The 15,704-nt window shown below is 47.3% G+C and overlaps 1 protein-coding gene across 10 annotated transcripts in view; it reads left to right on the forward strand.

Moving 5' to 3' along the window:
- DOCK7 (dedicator of cytokinesis 7) overlaps positions 1–15,704 on the forward strand; it is a 1,022,674-nt gene that overhangs the window by 520,227 nt on the left and 486,743 nt on the right. For all 10 annotated transcript variants that reach the window (XM_069232530.1, XM_069232531.1, XM_069232532.1 and 7 more), the window contains one exon: positions 1,917–2,055. In XM_069232530.1, the coding sequence (XP_069088631.1) occupies positions 1,917–2,055 (139 nt within the window). The remainder of the gene's footprint in view (positions 1–1,916; positions 2,056–15,704) is intronic.

Raw genomic sequence — 15,704 nt, forward strand, 5'->3', positions numbered from 1 at the left:
CTACAGTGGGGTTGGGACATTTTCAAATTTCTGTGCTCTCTTTCAGTCTTTCTTTGTTTCCTTGGGTGTTCAGGAAAATAATGGCAGTAATTGCTGTCCCTCTTCACAGGACAGGGATATATATATATATATATATATATATATATATATATATATATCTGTTCTCATACCTCAACAACTGCATATGCAGGTCCTTCGGTGGAATCTCAGAATGTAGGGCTGCAAATCTCACAGAGGCAGGCCACTCCCCCACACTTCCTTTGCGGTTGTGGTAGATACATCACTATTGGGTTTGGGGGTCATGAGGGGGCAGTGGAGATCAGATGCCTGTGGGATTGACAGAGAGCCACCTCCCTGTCGGTCTTAGGGAGCCTCCGGCTATCCATCTGGCTCTGAAAGCCTAGTGCAGAGTGTCACAGAGAACATGAGCGCAACAAGAGGGACAGCAACCAGTGCCGTTATTTTCCTGAGTGGGTCTCTGGATTCTTTGCCAGGAGGCCATATGTCTTCGGAGGTGACTGAACCTGCACAACTTTTTCTGGTAACAAACCGTCTAGTAGGATCTCAGAAAGCCATAAGAGATGAGCTGGACAGATGCTCTGTAATAGAGCATGATTGGAGCCATCTTAGATCATTTGGACATGCCCTGGTTTGACCTGTCTGCCTCTGTCAAGAATTTGCAGTGTCAAAACTATTGCACGTTGGTGTCTCCTCCAGGAAAGTCACTTGGAGATTTACTCTTGACTGTGAGGGGAATGGTTCCCATTGCTACCTCCCCTGCATTATGTTTTGAAGAAAAACAGGAGACACCATGTCTTACTTAGCTTAATCATCTCAGACTGGGCCAGGAGAATATAGTGCCCGGAGCTTCTACGAATGAGCAGATGTCTCTGATCCAGTTACCACTTTGGATAGTACTCTAGTTACTGCAACCTGCCCCTCCATTGGCCCAACAATGCCTTGCATTGGGCACTTAAGATTTTTCTGTCTACCTTTACAGCCTTTTTGTCTTCACCTGATCAAACCAGATTATTTAAATCACCTATTATGATGTGTTTTATCAAAGGTCAGACTTGCATGTTTCCCTGGAAACTGTTAGTCATGCCTCAATGGGACTTAAACTTAGTGTTCTTATTTGCATGCCTTTGAGCCAGCTGCTCTTGTAGTTACTGATGTTCAAAGCAAGTTTTCCTGTTGCTGTTACCTTTTTGCACCTCATGAACGACCTGTGGGCACACTCAGTGCAATAGCCATACAACACAGTCTTCTCAGACAAATTAGTGCTGAGGCTACAGGCAGCCTTCTTACCCAAACAAGTGACACCTTTTCACTTCAGGCAGTCCATCGCTCTGCCAATGTTTTTGTGCCACCTTTTAAATGAAAAGGAAGTGGTCCATTGGCTTGATCGTAGAAGCACTTTGAGTTTTTACAGTGACCACACAAACGACCATTGAGTGGATAATCAGCTCTTTTTGGGATTCTTCGGAACCAAGAAAGGGAAGGCAGTACAGAAAAGGTCTCTGTCCAGATGGACATCTATATTTCCATAGAGTGTCCATCAGAAGGTGCATTGCCAAAGGTAGGTAACTTGTCTTGAGCTCCCAGAAACCACTGTTTGAGAATTTAAGGCACACAATAAGTACAAAACGCTATTGCATGCTCCTGCAATCAAGGTCGGAGTTAGGCCATTCTGTGTTTGAACATGAGTTCTGATTATGTCATCCCCTAACTTGTTGCCCCCAAATAAATCACACCGATCATGATGATAATTAACCAGTCTAAGGGGTCATTTAACAATTACATTGAACTGTGGTATGGAAAATGCAGCATTTGTGCTCATTGTATGCTCTTGTGATGTTGAATAGGTGTTTCAAATATTGAATCAAATTTTGTACCAAAATGTATTCCTTGTACAGGTCTCCTGATTTCCACGAAGAGATAAAGATTAGGCTTCCTGCCATGTTAACAGACCATCACCACTTGCTTTTCACATTCTATCACGTCAGTTGCCAACAGAAACAGAACACACCTCTTGAGACTCCTGTGGGATACACAGTAAGTTGTGTCTTATTTGATGTATTGATATATAAAACCAGTACGGTTGTGTATGTGAAATGAAAACGTTCCAAGTCAATTTTGGAAAAAATGGATTACAGTGAGGTTTCATCTTGTTGCTATGAAATTGTGTTACCTATTTATTAGAGCACCGTTTATATTTTCTTGACTTTTGAGGTATGAAATGGACTATATACACAATGCGCTGTAGTTTCACAAGGTTAATGGTCCACTGATTTACCTCTGTTTAGATCGCCTAACTGCTTTCCGTTGAAGTTAAGACTAATATCCTCACAGAAGATTTGCATCACAGGCTTTCTTCTTCTGAGCCCTTCTGTTCAATGAAGCCTTAACTGACACCCTTATGAGCACTTGGCCTAAAGCGTTACTCTTGTCCTCCAGTGAAAAGGCAGGCAGCCAGACACCACATACACCACAGACTGTCACCTTGTAACTTTCTTACACAGCATCCTACTCCTGAGAATTTGGTGGTCCAAACATTCACCAGAAAGGTGGATTCTAAATAATTTCATGACAGAGATCAGAAAGGATTGAGGCATTTGGGAAACAAATGTTATATACTGTTAGAAATTGAGTCTCTAGTTGGTAGTTGATTTGCACCCTGTCCAAGTAGGGACCCACACTCTAGTCAGGATAAGGGAGAGACCCAGCTCAGATAACCCCTGCTCACCCCCTCGGTAACTTGGCATAAGCAATCAGGCTTATCTCAGAAACAAAGTGTAAAGCATTTGCGCATAACACACAGTAACACAATGAAAACACTACAAAAGGACACCCTACCAGTTTTAGACAAAATAGCCAATATTTATCTGTGCAAAACAAGACCAAAACGAGAAAAATCCAACATACAATAATAAAGATATGGATTTTGCAAGAATTACTTAAAAATACAGTTCCTTGAAGTCAATAGCTCCGGCGTCGTGAACAACAAATCCAACAGTTCAGGCCGGCTGCAGTGTTGCGGGCCAGCTACAGTATCGGGAAGCCTGCAAACAGTACCTTGGAAATATAGGGCGTCCTGATTCTCGTGATGAGATTCGGACTGCGGCGTCGCAGCCGTCTGTTCCAGGGGTCGGTGCGGGGGTCTTCAGGCCCTTGAAGTCACATGCGCTGCAGATCGAACTCCGGGCTGATGATGAAGTCAGGAGCAGTGGCGTGGATGGGGTTAAGGCTGCTGTGCGTACCGAGACGATGCAGCGTGCGGTGCCCACAGGTCACGGTGCAGGCAGCGGTTCGGTGATGACATCCTGCAGCGTTGGTGAGACCAGGGCTGTGGTGTGAAGTGGGGCAGTGCAACGTGCAGTGTTTCCAGGTCAGTGTGCAGGCAACAGCCGCTTCATTGCTGAAGCAATGTCATCGGTAGGCCCAAGGCGGCAGTGTGACGCGGGGTGGGCTTCGTGCAATGCCAACAGGTCACGGTGGTGACAGGGGCATCTGGTGACAGCACTGGAGTCGATGGCGCTGCCATTTGTGGACCCGGGGCTGCTGTGCGTGACGAGATGGTGCATCATGTACCTCACAAACAGTGTCCTCAGTCCATGGTGCAGGCAGCAGCGTTAGTGTCAGCCTGGAATGCCAAGGCTGTGGTGTGAGCAAGGCGATGCAGAGTGCGGGCCCACAGATCATGGTGTAAGCAGTGGCTTGGTGACGGCGGCATTGGTGAGACCAGGTTTGCGGTGCGACTTGGGGCACGACTCCATGTGCCTCGTCAGGTCACGGTGCAGGCAGCGCCGTCATTGACGACGACGCTGTGGTTTTTCTTCTGTTGCAGCACAAAACAGTTCCCAGTGCTGTAGGCAGATGAAGCTGAAGTCTTTGATATCCCTGAGACTTCCAACAGGAGGCAAGGTCTACTCCAAGCCCTTGGAGAAACTTCACGAGTAGGTTACACAACAAGGTCCAATCTTTGTCCTCTCTAAAGCTGAAGCAGCCACTGCAGGCCAACCCAGCAAAGCACACACAGCAAACAGGCAGTACTCCTCCTCCAACTCTTCAACTCTTTTCCTTGACAGAGGTTCTTTTTGATCCAGAAGTGTTCTACAAGTTTGGGGTTTTGGGTCCACTACTTATACTCCTTTCTGCCTTTGAAGAAGGCAAACTTAAAAGGAAATTATCTGTTGTTCACAAATTCCTGCCTTGCCCAGACCTGGCCCCAGACACTCTCCATCCTGTGAGGACAGGCACAGCCCTTTCAGGTGTAAATGTCAGCTCCTCCCTCCCCACTCTAGCCCAGGAGACCCATCAGGAAATGCAGGCTACACCCCAGCTCCCTTTGTGTCACTGTAGAGGGAATTCACAACAGCTCAACTGACAGTCTGACCCAGACATGGAATACACAAGCAGGCAGAAGCACAGAATGGTTTAAGCAAGAAAATTACCACTTTCTAAAAGTGACATTTTCAAACTGACAATCTAAAAACCAAGTTTACCAAAAGGTGTATTTTCAAATTATGATTTCAGAGACCCCAAACTCCATATCTCATCTGCTCCAAATGGGAAACTGCACTTAAAAGGCAGTCCCTTTGTAAACCTATGAGTGAGATATGCCGTTAAATAGTGAAAACAGAATTTTCCAGTACTTCACTGTCAGGACATGTAAAAACACTTTCATTTGAGAAGATCTCAATTTACAGATCTGCATACTGGAACCTCCTCTTTTTTGTACTCTGAGTCGGAGAGTGCTGAAAGAGTCATGCAGGAGACTGACATTACATATATGGCTCTTCTTTGTCACTTCTGGGGTGGAACACACAGACAGCACCACATAGCAGCACAGTGCCAATGCTATGAAATAATTCTCTGGAATATTACAAAATTGAGGAATCTATGGTTAGGTAAAGTGTCTATCAGAAAGAGAGTTATCAAATGTAAATATCTTGTTCATTTGCATGATCTGCATTTACTATTCGTTTTAGATTTATTTGAATCTTCATTAGAAGAACACGTTGACATTACAACAACACATGGAGGCAAAATAGCAATTTATGGAAGATAATGAATGACCATAACAAATTAATGTAGTTGGAGAGATTTAATGAATTCTCCAGTAAAATAAAGAAAAAATACTCACTACAAATAGTGGAGAGATGTATTATTTATCTTGTTGAGGTGTATAACAGAAATTGAACTTAAGTTGTATCTAAGCAGTTTCTTAATGACTATTTGGATCAAATTCTTGAATCATTGTTCCTCCTGTAAAATAAATGGGGTCCTGCAAGTGTGTGAGCATTAGTGCACATCTGAGAGAATGAGTAAAGGAATACACATGGAGTTTGTCTGAGAATAATTAGTTCTGATAGATACTTCTAACCACAGATTCATCACCTTTTGAATATCCTCAGTTGGCCAGACTGGATCCAGAGATCTTCACCAACCATGCTCCAGCATGCTAGTAGGTGATGTTATGAGACTGCACCACCCTGTAAGTTGGACTGCATGTAAGCCACCCCTGACTTTGAGTCACTAAACATGGTGATGCCACCTATCTGACAGAGACATGTAGTTGATGATTCCTTACCTTAGAATTTCACCCAGAGGTCAGCCTGGATCCGGGGCTTTTCTCAAGCAGTATCCCTGTGTGCCGTTAGGTGGCGTTGATTGGCTCTGTGTCCGTCGTCGGCATTGTCCACACTGAATATGACGTTTTGGGTCCTATTTAGGCGCCACATCGGCGTGCTGACATCAGTTCTTTTCTTCCGCGCCAGCCTGTGTTGATCCGAAGAAAGAGCAACTAGTCAATTTTTGACTGGTGTTTTTTCTTTTTTTGTTGAAGATTTTTGAGTGTCTACACTCTTGGTGTGTCGAGGATGTCTTTGCGTAAGACTGTGTTCAAGCCCTACAGATTCTGTAATCAGGCGATGTCTGTGACAGATCCTTATCTCGCGTGCCTTTGGTGTCTGGAGCGTGACCACAACCTGAAGTTGTGCTTTGAGTGCTGGCCCATGAATCTGAAAGCTTTGAGGGAGCGGTCTCTAAAGCTCCTGGTGGCTTAGCACTCAGCTCTGCATAGGTCCTGATCTCGGTTGAGGAGAAGGTCCAAGGATCGGTTGCGGAGCCCCCTCTTTGTCCCACTCCAATTCCTCGGAACAATCGGATAGTTGAGGCATAAGAAGAAATCAAAGAAGAACCAGCGTTCTTTGACTTCAGCTGTCTGTTGGTCGATGAGGGAGCATCGTTTCTCTAGGAGCCTGTGTCTGGGTTGGCTACGCACCTCCCTGAGTTTCTGGGAGGTGGAGCGACCCCTGCCCAACTCAGAGAGTTTTATGAGGCCGTGCTCCTCATTTTTGGGCAGCCTGACTCTGCTGGAGTGCCTTCAGGCTCCATGGGGTCAGAAGGGGCCCCATCGGTGTCTGCATCGGCGGCTCCAGGAGCGGCACCCATAGATCTGTCCCTGTATCCAAACCGGTGTCGGTCTTACTACTTTGATCTACCTTGAAGCCGCTGCTCACGGCGCCTCCCATGCCCTCGGGCAGCGCCGACCCCATCCTTATTGCCAACTCCGTCACGGAGCTGGATCGGTGTAGCACAATGCAGATTCCGATGTTGACCAGAGCCTTGCCCCCTTTGTTCAAATACTGACCCTTATTCTTATGAGTTGGGGTACGGTGAGGAATGGAAGGGGTCACTGGTTCTTTTAAAATACCAACTCCCAGACTTTATGGTCCGGCATACGGACCTGGGTGAAGTCAGTGGTCTGGATACTTCCCTAGGCATTGGCATGCTTTCTCTCCCCCTGCCGTGGCTATGGATGAGGGAGCGTCCTACTCACTGGTGTTGTGGAGAGCTGCTTGCGGTGGCAGGCAAGACTAAACTCCTCTCAGAGGTGCTTCAGCCTGGGGTTTTATCTACTGAACCCCTATTGCCCTTTAATGAAGCCCTTACTGATGTCCTGCTTGGGTACCTGATACAAACCATCCAAAGGGGCTCCTGTGTAGAGGACTATTGCCTGCTGCCATCACCCTGCTCCAACTGACCAAGTGTTCCTGATGCAACACCCCACCCCTGAGAGATGAATAGTCCTAACCTCTACATACCGGGCGCGATCCCCTTCGCACCCCTATTAGGGAATCCAAGAAGCTGGACCAACTTGGGAAGGTGTTTTCTTTTGCTACCCTGGCATTGTGGTCCGTGAACATTGCATGCCTTTGGGCCATCAATCCCACATTCTGTGGGATACAGTTGTGTAAGAGCTGCCACAGGTTCCGGAGGTTCCCAGGCTGTGTACTCTCAGGCTGTTGCTTATGGTAGAAATGCAGCAAAGTGCACGATCTGATGTAGACTGTGCACAACCGAGTAAGCGGTTGCATTGACAGTGGCCCTGAGGTACCACACCTGGTTGAGGATGTCTGGCTTTTTGTGGATGTCAAATTTAACCTCATGGACAGCAGACTCTGTGCTCGAGGGCTTCAAGGATTCTCGTGCTGCGGCCAGGTGCTTTTGCCTGGTGGCTGCCTCTCGCCCCCTCAGTCTGCTTTTCTCCACTTTCATGTCTAGGGATGGGGCATCCTGCCATGTCCACTCCCATCCAGCCACTGCTCGGTGCACCCTGCACAGCCTGTGTGTGGCCAGGGACGTGGGATCCACCCCACTTGTGGATCAGGGAGCCAGCAGTCTGGCCAGTCCTCCTCCCCCTCGCCTTTTTCCACAGCTTGCCTCCAAACCTTCCTAGTCTGACCCTCCCCCACCATGGACCAGTCCACGCAGGATTCTCCATCACCTACTCAGCTGGCGATCCATCGCATCAGGTAGGTAGGTTTTGCAGATAGTCCCTCCCCTTTGAGACTACCCCTTCATCCATGCCACTATCCTACAATCGGATGACAGAGGATCACTTGGCACCTCTCCGCGAGGTGGTTACAGCTCTCCTGGCCAAGGGAGACAGAGAGAGTCCCTGTGCCAGAAGTAGGTCGTGTTTGCTATTCCTGCTACTTTCTGGTGCCCAAAAGGACAAGGGCCTCCGCCTTATCCTAGACCTTCAGTCCCTGAATCTCTTCCTCAGGAAGAAGAAGTTCAAAATGCTCACATTGTCTCAAGTTGTTTCTGCCCTGGACTCAGGAGACTCGATGGTAGTGTTGGTCTTGCAGGAAGCTTATTTTCGTATTCCCATCTTGCTTGCCCACAGACCTTACTTGCGGTTCATGGTAGGGCACAAGCACTTTCTTCAGCTCACCGTGCTCCCCTTTGGCCTTACCAGCGCACCTCAGGCGTGCACCAAGTTTATTATGGTGGTCGCAGCTCATCTGTGCAGGTCAGGGGTTTCAGTCTTCCCCTACCTTGACATCTTGCAGTTGAAGGCAGGTATGCTCCAGGCTATCGTCTGCCACCTCCATACTATGGCCGCCCTCCTTCACTCACCTGGCTTCACTACAAACGTGCTAAAGTCACGTCTGACTCCTCAGGTGCTCTTTTTCATCCGAGTTGTTCTGGACACAGTGCAGTTTTGGGCTTATCCTCCTGAGCAGAGAGTCCAGGTTATTCATGCTATGGTACCAATGTTTGAGGCGCAATCCTGGATTTTGGTAAGAATGTCTCTGAGGCTGCTGGGCCTCATGCCATCATGCATCCTGCTAGTGACACATATAAGATGGTATATGCAGGCTCTGCAGTGGAACCTGAAGTTTCATTGGGTGCATCATCAGGGGAATCTCTCTGACATGGTCCAGATCTCGGAGGGAACTGTGCGAGAGCTGCAGTGATGGCTTACAAACCCCGATTGGGCAGGGAGAGATCCCTCTTCCTTCCCCAGCCAGATCTGACAGTAGTGACAAATGTGTCACTCCCAGGTTGGGGCGGCCATGTGGGAGAGGCGGAGAACAGAGGCATCTGGTCTCCGTCAGAGCCCGGCCTCCACAGCAACCTGTTGGAGCTCTGTGTGATCAGTCTAGAATTGAAAGCATTTCTTCTCTCTCTTGAGTGAAAGGTAGTGCAGGTGTTCAAGAACAGCACCACCGCCATAAGGTACTGCAAAAAGCAGGGCGAGGTGGGGTTGTGGACCCTTTGTGAGAAGGCTCTGTTTATCTGGACATGGCTGGAACATTAAGGTATTTTCCTGGTGGTTCAACACCTGGTGGGCTCTCTGAATGCCAGAGTGGACAAATTCAGCTGACAGTGCTTAGTCGATCATGAATGACGTCTTCATCTGGAGGTGGCGCAAGGTCTTTTTCAGCAGTAGGGAGAGACTTGGTTGGATCTGATATACTCTGCAGAGAAGCATAAGGTCAGCAGTATTGCACATTGGAGTTTCCAAGGCGGCACTCACTCTGTGGCACTTTTAGTCTGGAATGGACCACAGGCCTCCTATACGCCGTTCCACCATACCACTTCTGCCCAGAGTTTTCAAGAAGATCAAGAGTGACTGGGCCCAAGTAATCCTTGTGGTGCACAAAGAGTCTGGTATCCCGAGGTATTGAGTATGGCCATCGATCCTTTGATCAGACTGCCCCTTCGGGAGGAGCTTCTGTTGTAGCTGCAGGGAAGGGTTCTCCACCTGAACCTGTTCACTCTATGCCTTTTTGCATAGAGATTGAGCGATGGCAGTTGACAGCTTTTGACCTTCCGTCCTAAGTCTTTAATGTAATCTTGGCAGCCAGGTGTCCCTTCACCAAAACACTATACACCTGTTGTTGGAAGAAATTTGTGGCATGGTACACAGGCAAGCTGTTGACACCCTTTCTGCCGCTCTTTCTGAGGTTCTATTGTTTATACTTTCCTTGGCCCAGCAGGGCTCTGCTATGGGCACTCTCAAAGGGTATTTGTCTCCAATCTATGCGTTCTTATGGTTGCCTGATCAACCTTTTTTGTTTAAGTCTCCAATTGTAAATAAGTTCCTTAAAAGCCTTACTCATATGATTCCTCCACCCTCATTCATTATGCCTCAATGGGACATGAATTTGGTTTAGATTTTTCTGATATGTGCTCCTTTTGAGCCACTCCACAATTGTCCTCTCAGACTCCTCACTTTGAAAACAGACTTCCTTATGGCCATCACATCTGCCAGCAGAGTGAGTGAGCTGCAGGTATTTGGTATCTAAGCTACCCTACCTTTCCATCTATCCTCACAAGTTGGTGCTTTGCACTAGGGCCTCCTTTCTGCCAAAAGTGGTCACCCCCTTCCATGTAGGCCTATCCATCACCTTCCCTACTTTTTACGCACCCCTACATCCTTTTAATGAAGAGGAGAGACTCTGCCACCTAGACTAAAAAATAGTGTTGGCATTCTACCTTGATCGTACAAAAGAGTTCCAGGTGGATGATCAGCTCTATTAGTTATGTGGGTGCGAAGAAAGGTTGGGCAGTGCAGAAGAGGCACATCTCCAGATGGGTCCAAGAAGCGAACCCCTGAGGCTTTGCCTGCTGTAGGAAGCTGGCTCTGTGTATGCTATATCAAAATGTGATATAGTGTGCTCAGAGTGCAGGGGTTTCCCAGAGGCATGACAGAGGCTAAAGTAGATAAAACAAATGCTTTCTTTTGTGGTAGTGTGGTCAAGCTTATCGGCTTATCGGAGGGTAATGCAAAGCATTTGTTGTACACACACAGACAATAAGGGAAGCACACACTCCATGACAAAGTCCAGGCCAATGGTTTCTAAATAGCAAACATTTATTTTGTTAGTTTATTTCTAGAGCCACAAGATTCAAGTTGCAGTTAAGTACATGAATAAATAAGTATTCCATAAGTATCAATACCACTTGGATTAGAATTAGCAACTTCCTCAGTTTTCAAATAAATGGCAATAATCTGTTTTAAAAGGGGACAGTGCAATTTTCAGAAACAGTTCCTGGGGTGAAGAAAAGTTACTACGATATGAAGGTAAGTAGAAGACTTACTGTTCCAGTCTCCGGGGGTTAGGAAGTCCACACGTTGATGTTCATGTTAACCCCAAACACCCCCCACCAGCAACACGGGGCCGGCCAGGTGCAGAGGTCAAAGATGAGGCAAATTTAACATGTGCTCTTATGGAGACTGGGGGCACTCAGAATCAGGCCTACTTGCAGGTAAGTACCCGTGTTTTCGGATAGCAGACCTGGACGGTTTAGAGGAGCATCGGGAGGGACACAGGTCAGCACCAAACACACAACCTCAGCAGCGCAGGGGCGGCCGAGTGCAGGGTGCAAACACGCCATCGGGCCCCCAATTCTTTCCTGTAGGGGGACCTGGGGCCACAAAAATGCTGCAGATGGAGTCCAGGAGGTCGGTTCTGGGAAAGCAAAGTCTAGACAAGGAGAGGGGCCGCCTGCTGGATGTTGCTGCACCGAAGGTCGGATAACCCAAGGCCAGGGGGCTGCGGGTGCAGGAGTACCTTTTGCTGTGAATCTTCATCTGGTTCTCTCGCTGTTAGAGGGGTCCTCTGGATTCACACTGCAGGCGTCATCGTGGTGGACTGGAAAGGTCAATCGAGGGTGGGCACTTGCTCAGAATCGCCTGGGGACCAGCTCGGGATGTGGGTGTGAGGTGCAGAGTGGGCAGAACTTGTGGGTCCGGAGTGGTTCTGGAGTCCATAGATGGAGTTTCTTCTTGGACAGGGCCACTGTCCATGGACGTTCTTGGTCCTCTGTTATTCACGCAGTCCTCTGGAGGCTTCTCAGAGGTCACAGGACACGCAGGATGCATCACTTTTTTTTTAAGCTGGAGGCAGGCCGGTAGGGCTGGGGCCAAGTCAGTTTTTATCTTCCGTCTTCTCTGCTCAGACGTAACCCTATTGGTCCCTGTCCTCTAAACTAAGATGGAGGATTTTGCAAGGAGGGGGTCTCCTCAGTTCTGGACACCTCAGGGTTGGTCCCACCTGAGGTGGTCACTCCTCCCTGCTTTCCCTAATTTTCCCGCCAAACTTGTCGCCAAAAGTGGGGCTTTGCATGGGTGCGGGCATCTCCACTAGCTCGAGTGCCTTGGGGCACTGCAACAGGAGGCCTGAGCCTTTGAGGCTCACCCCCAGGTGTTGCAGTTCCTGCAGTTGGGAGGTATGAAGCACCTCCACCCAGGGCAGGCTTTGTTTCTGGCCACCAGGAGCACAAAGGCTCTCACTCCATGTGATCAGAAACTCATCTCTTAGTGGCAGGCTGGCACAGGCCAGTCAGTCGTGCACTAAAAGATTGGGTAAAATACAGGGTCCATCTCTAAGATTCCCTCTAGGTGCATTGTTCAATAAATCCAATACTGGCATCAGTGTGGGTTTATTGGGCTGAGAAGTTTAATACCAAACTTCCCAATATTTAGTGAAGCCATTATGGAGCTGTGGAGTTTGTTATGACAAACTCCAAGACTATATACTCAATATGGCCACACTGCACTTACAATGTCTAAGAATGGACTTAGACACTGTAGGGGCATATTGCTATGCAGCTAGGCACTCACCTGTGGTATAGTGCACCCTGCCTTAGAGCCGCAAGGCCTGATAGAGGGGTGACTTACCTATGCCTCAGGCAGTGGTTTGTGGGCATGTCACCCTGAGAAGGGTCTTTTTCTCCCCACCAGCAGACACAAGCTGCAGTGTGCATGTGCTTAGTGAGGGGTCTCCCAGGGTGGAATAATACATGCTGCAGCCCTTGGGGACCTTCCCTGGCCACAGGGCCCTTGGCACCATGGGTACCTTTTCTAAGAGTTTTAACTGTGTGCCAGTTGTGGAAACAATGGTAGAGGTTTTGGCAAAAGGCAACAACAAAGTTCAGTCCAGGTCCATTTGCTGCTGGGATTCTGCACAGGAAGTCCTCTTCAGCTTTTTTATGTTCCTGGGGTCAACTATGGGCTCATCCTTATGATGCTTGAGATCTTTCTGTCCTTGGATTTCAGGTGGGATGGGGTCCACCCTCCTCAGGTCTTTCGCACAGATTCCAAATACAGCAGGTTGAGTCCACCTGCCATCCTTTGGCAAGTTCAGCAGTGTTCTGACTAAGGATAGGTGAGGGTCCAGCTTTGTATGGTTCACCAGCCTGTGAATAGGGGTCTCACTAAGGCACTCCTAGTTCCTCTTGGATCAATGGAGTAAAGGTTTGAAGGCCCAGACCAACCTACTTTTGCAGTTGTTCCTGTTTGCTTTGCTGCAGTCAGGCCCAAAATTTTAAGTATCATAGCATTTTCAAGGTGCCAAAAGTCTTCAGTCACACTAAAATTGGGGTTTAAAGGCTGGGTGTGTGTGTGGGGGAGTGTTCCTTGTGAATTCTAGTGCCCTTCCACATCTAACACTAAAATCCAGTTTGATACAGGCTCCGTACCCACAATAACCGCAAAGATAGACCGGTGTCTGGTTGGACATAAGCAGGATCCCTCAGCAACCAAACAGGTGATAACGAGAATTGTCCTAGCAGCATGTTTGCTCCCTTTGAAAGGAGCAAAACATTTACATGTGCTTCAGATAGACCTGTTATGCAGGATTTTAAACTGGGGGGTGAAGAGGAGGAGCACTTCATATTCGTTTGAGCTCAGATGAGTCTTCTCGGTCTATTTAGGTGATCCTATTGTGTGCACCTGGAAGGAATTTCAGACCTCATTCAAGCTGAGCATTGGCTGTTAATAGTTGAAGAGCTAATGCAAAGTAGCCTCTTGAAAGTTTATCTAGGTAACGGGTAACTTTCTAAAAGTTACCTTTTTTAAATATTTATTACAAATTCAACCTCACCATTTACCGTATTTATCGGCGTATAACACGCACTTTTTCTCCCTGAAAATAGGGGGCAAATGATGTGTGCGTGTTATACGCCGATATAATGTTAAGGGTTTTTTTTCTGAAATTTCCTCTTAAAATGAGGTGCGTGTTATACGCCGATAAATACGGTAATTTAATTTTAATAACTTTTAAAAATAGATGTTTATTTATTTTTCTAGTTGGTCTGTATTCAGAATTAGTCATTTTAGTAATTTAGTCAGCACTGTTGTTCTCCACAAAGGATAGCCACAGTGAAAATAGCTTCTGGGGCCTTGTCAGTTTAGGACCATTTTTGTACATGTCCCTCTTTAAATATCGTGAAAATACCTTTTAGGATACAAGATCCACATAGAGGTGAACTACTAATATTTAAAAGTGAGTTTTGTTTTCTGTCAAAAAGGGTTATTTTAACAAGTTGGATACCAGGTTTAAACTGCAGCAGTCAGGCTACAACGGTAGGGCGGAATCCATGTTTTCTTTGTCACACTAGTGGATGGCACAGTAAGTGCTGCAGTCCACAGGTTATATTTAACTTTCCAGGTCATGGGTGCAGTTTATACATAATAGATTATGGCCTTTATAGGAGAATTAATTATGCCAGTCATGACTTAGCCATTGTCTACCTGTTTAAGGGGTAAAAACACTGGGCATTGGTCAGCAAAAGACAGAGACCGCCTGTGATAAGGTTCATATTCATATAGCAAAAAAAATCTAAACGATCTTTTCATAAGCCTTCAGAATACATAATTTTAGCAGTAATGCTTCAGCTGGTCCCTTATCTGGTTTTAGTTTGAAAATAACTGCAAACCTATTTATGGTACTTACAAGACACATGTTTATTGCAGTACTTGACTGCTACCTGATATTTAAAATTGATTAGTCTGTGTGATTTAATCATATTTTTTGTGGAGTGAATTCTGCCTTTGTGTTGCTGTTTGCATTTGTATTCCTTTGTACCATCCATTATTAGTACAGTTTCACAAATAAGCATCTAATTAAAAAAGATTACCAGTGAAGTTGTGTAAGGAAATGCCTCCTTGGCATGGTTACCCCCTGACATTTTGCCTTTGCTGATGCTATGTTTTGAATTGAAAGTGTGCTGAGGCCTGCTAACCAGGCCCCAGTACCAGTGTTCTTTCCCTAACCTGTACTTTTGTTTCCACAATTGGCACACCCTGGCATCCAGGTAAGTCCCTTGTAACTGGTACCCCTGGTACCAAGGGCCCTGATGCCAGGAAAGGTCTCTAAGGGCTGCAGCATATCTTATGCCACCCTGGGGACCCCTCACTCAGCACAGACACACTGCTTGCCAGCTTGTGTGTGCTGGTGAGGACAAAACGAGTAAGTCAACATGGCACTCCCCTCAGGGTGCCATGCCAACCTCACACTGCCTATAGCAGGCCTTACAGCCCTAAGGCAGGGTGCACTATACCATAGGTGAGGGCACCAGTGCATGAGCACTGTGCCCCTACAGTGTCTAAGCCATATCATAGACATTGTAAGTGCAGGGTAGCCATAAGAGTATATGGTCTGGGAGTCTGTCAAACACGGACTCCACAGCACCATAATGGCTACACTGAAAACGGGGAAGTTTGGTATCAAACTTCTCAGCACAATAAATGCACACTGATGCCATTGTACATTTTATTGTAAAATACACCCCAGAGGGCACCTTAGAGGTGCCCCCTGAAACCTAAACCAACTACCCGTGTAGGCTGACTGGTTTTAGCAGCCTGCCACACTCGAGACATGTTGCTGGCCGCATGGGGAGAGTGCCTTTGTCACTCTGTGGCCAGTAACAAAGCCTGCACTGGGTGGAGATGCTATCACCTCCCCCAGGCAGGAGCTGTAACACCTGGCGGTGAGCCTCAAAGGCTCACCCCCTTTGTTCCAGCACCGCCGGGCACTCCAGCTAGTGGAGTTGCCCGCCCCCTCCGGCCACGGTCCCACTTTTGGCGGCAAGGCCGGAGGAAATAATGAGAATAACAA

Source organism: Pleurodeles waltl, chromosome 4_2 (genome assembly GCF_031143425.1).
Source record: "Pleurodeles waltl isolate 20211129_DDA chromosome 4_2, aPleWal1.hap1.20221129, whole genome shotgun sequence".
NCBI lineage: Eukaryota > Metazoa > Chordata > Amphibia > Caudata > Salamandridae > Pleurodeles > Pleurodeles waltl.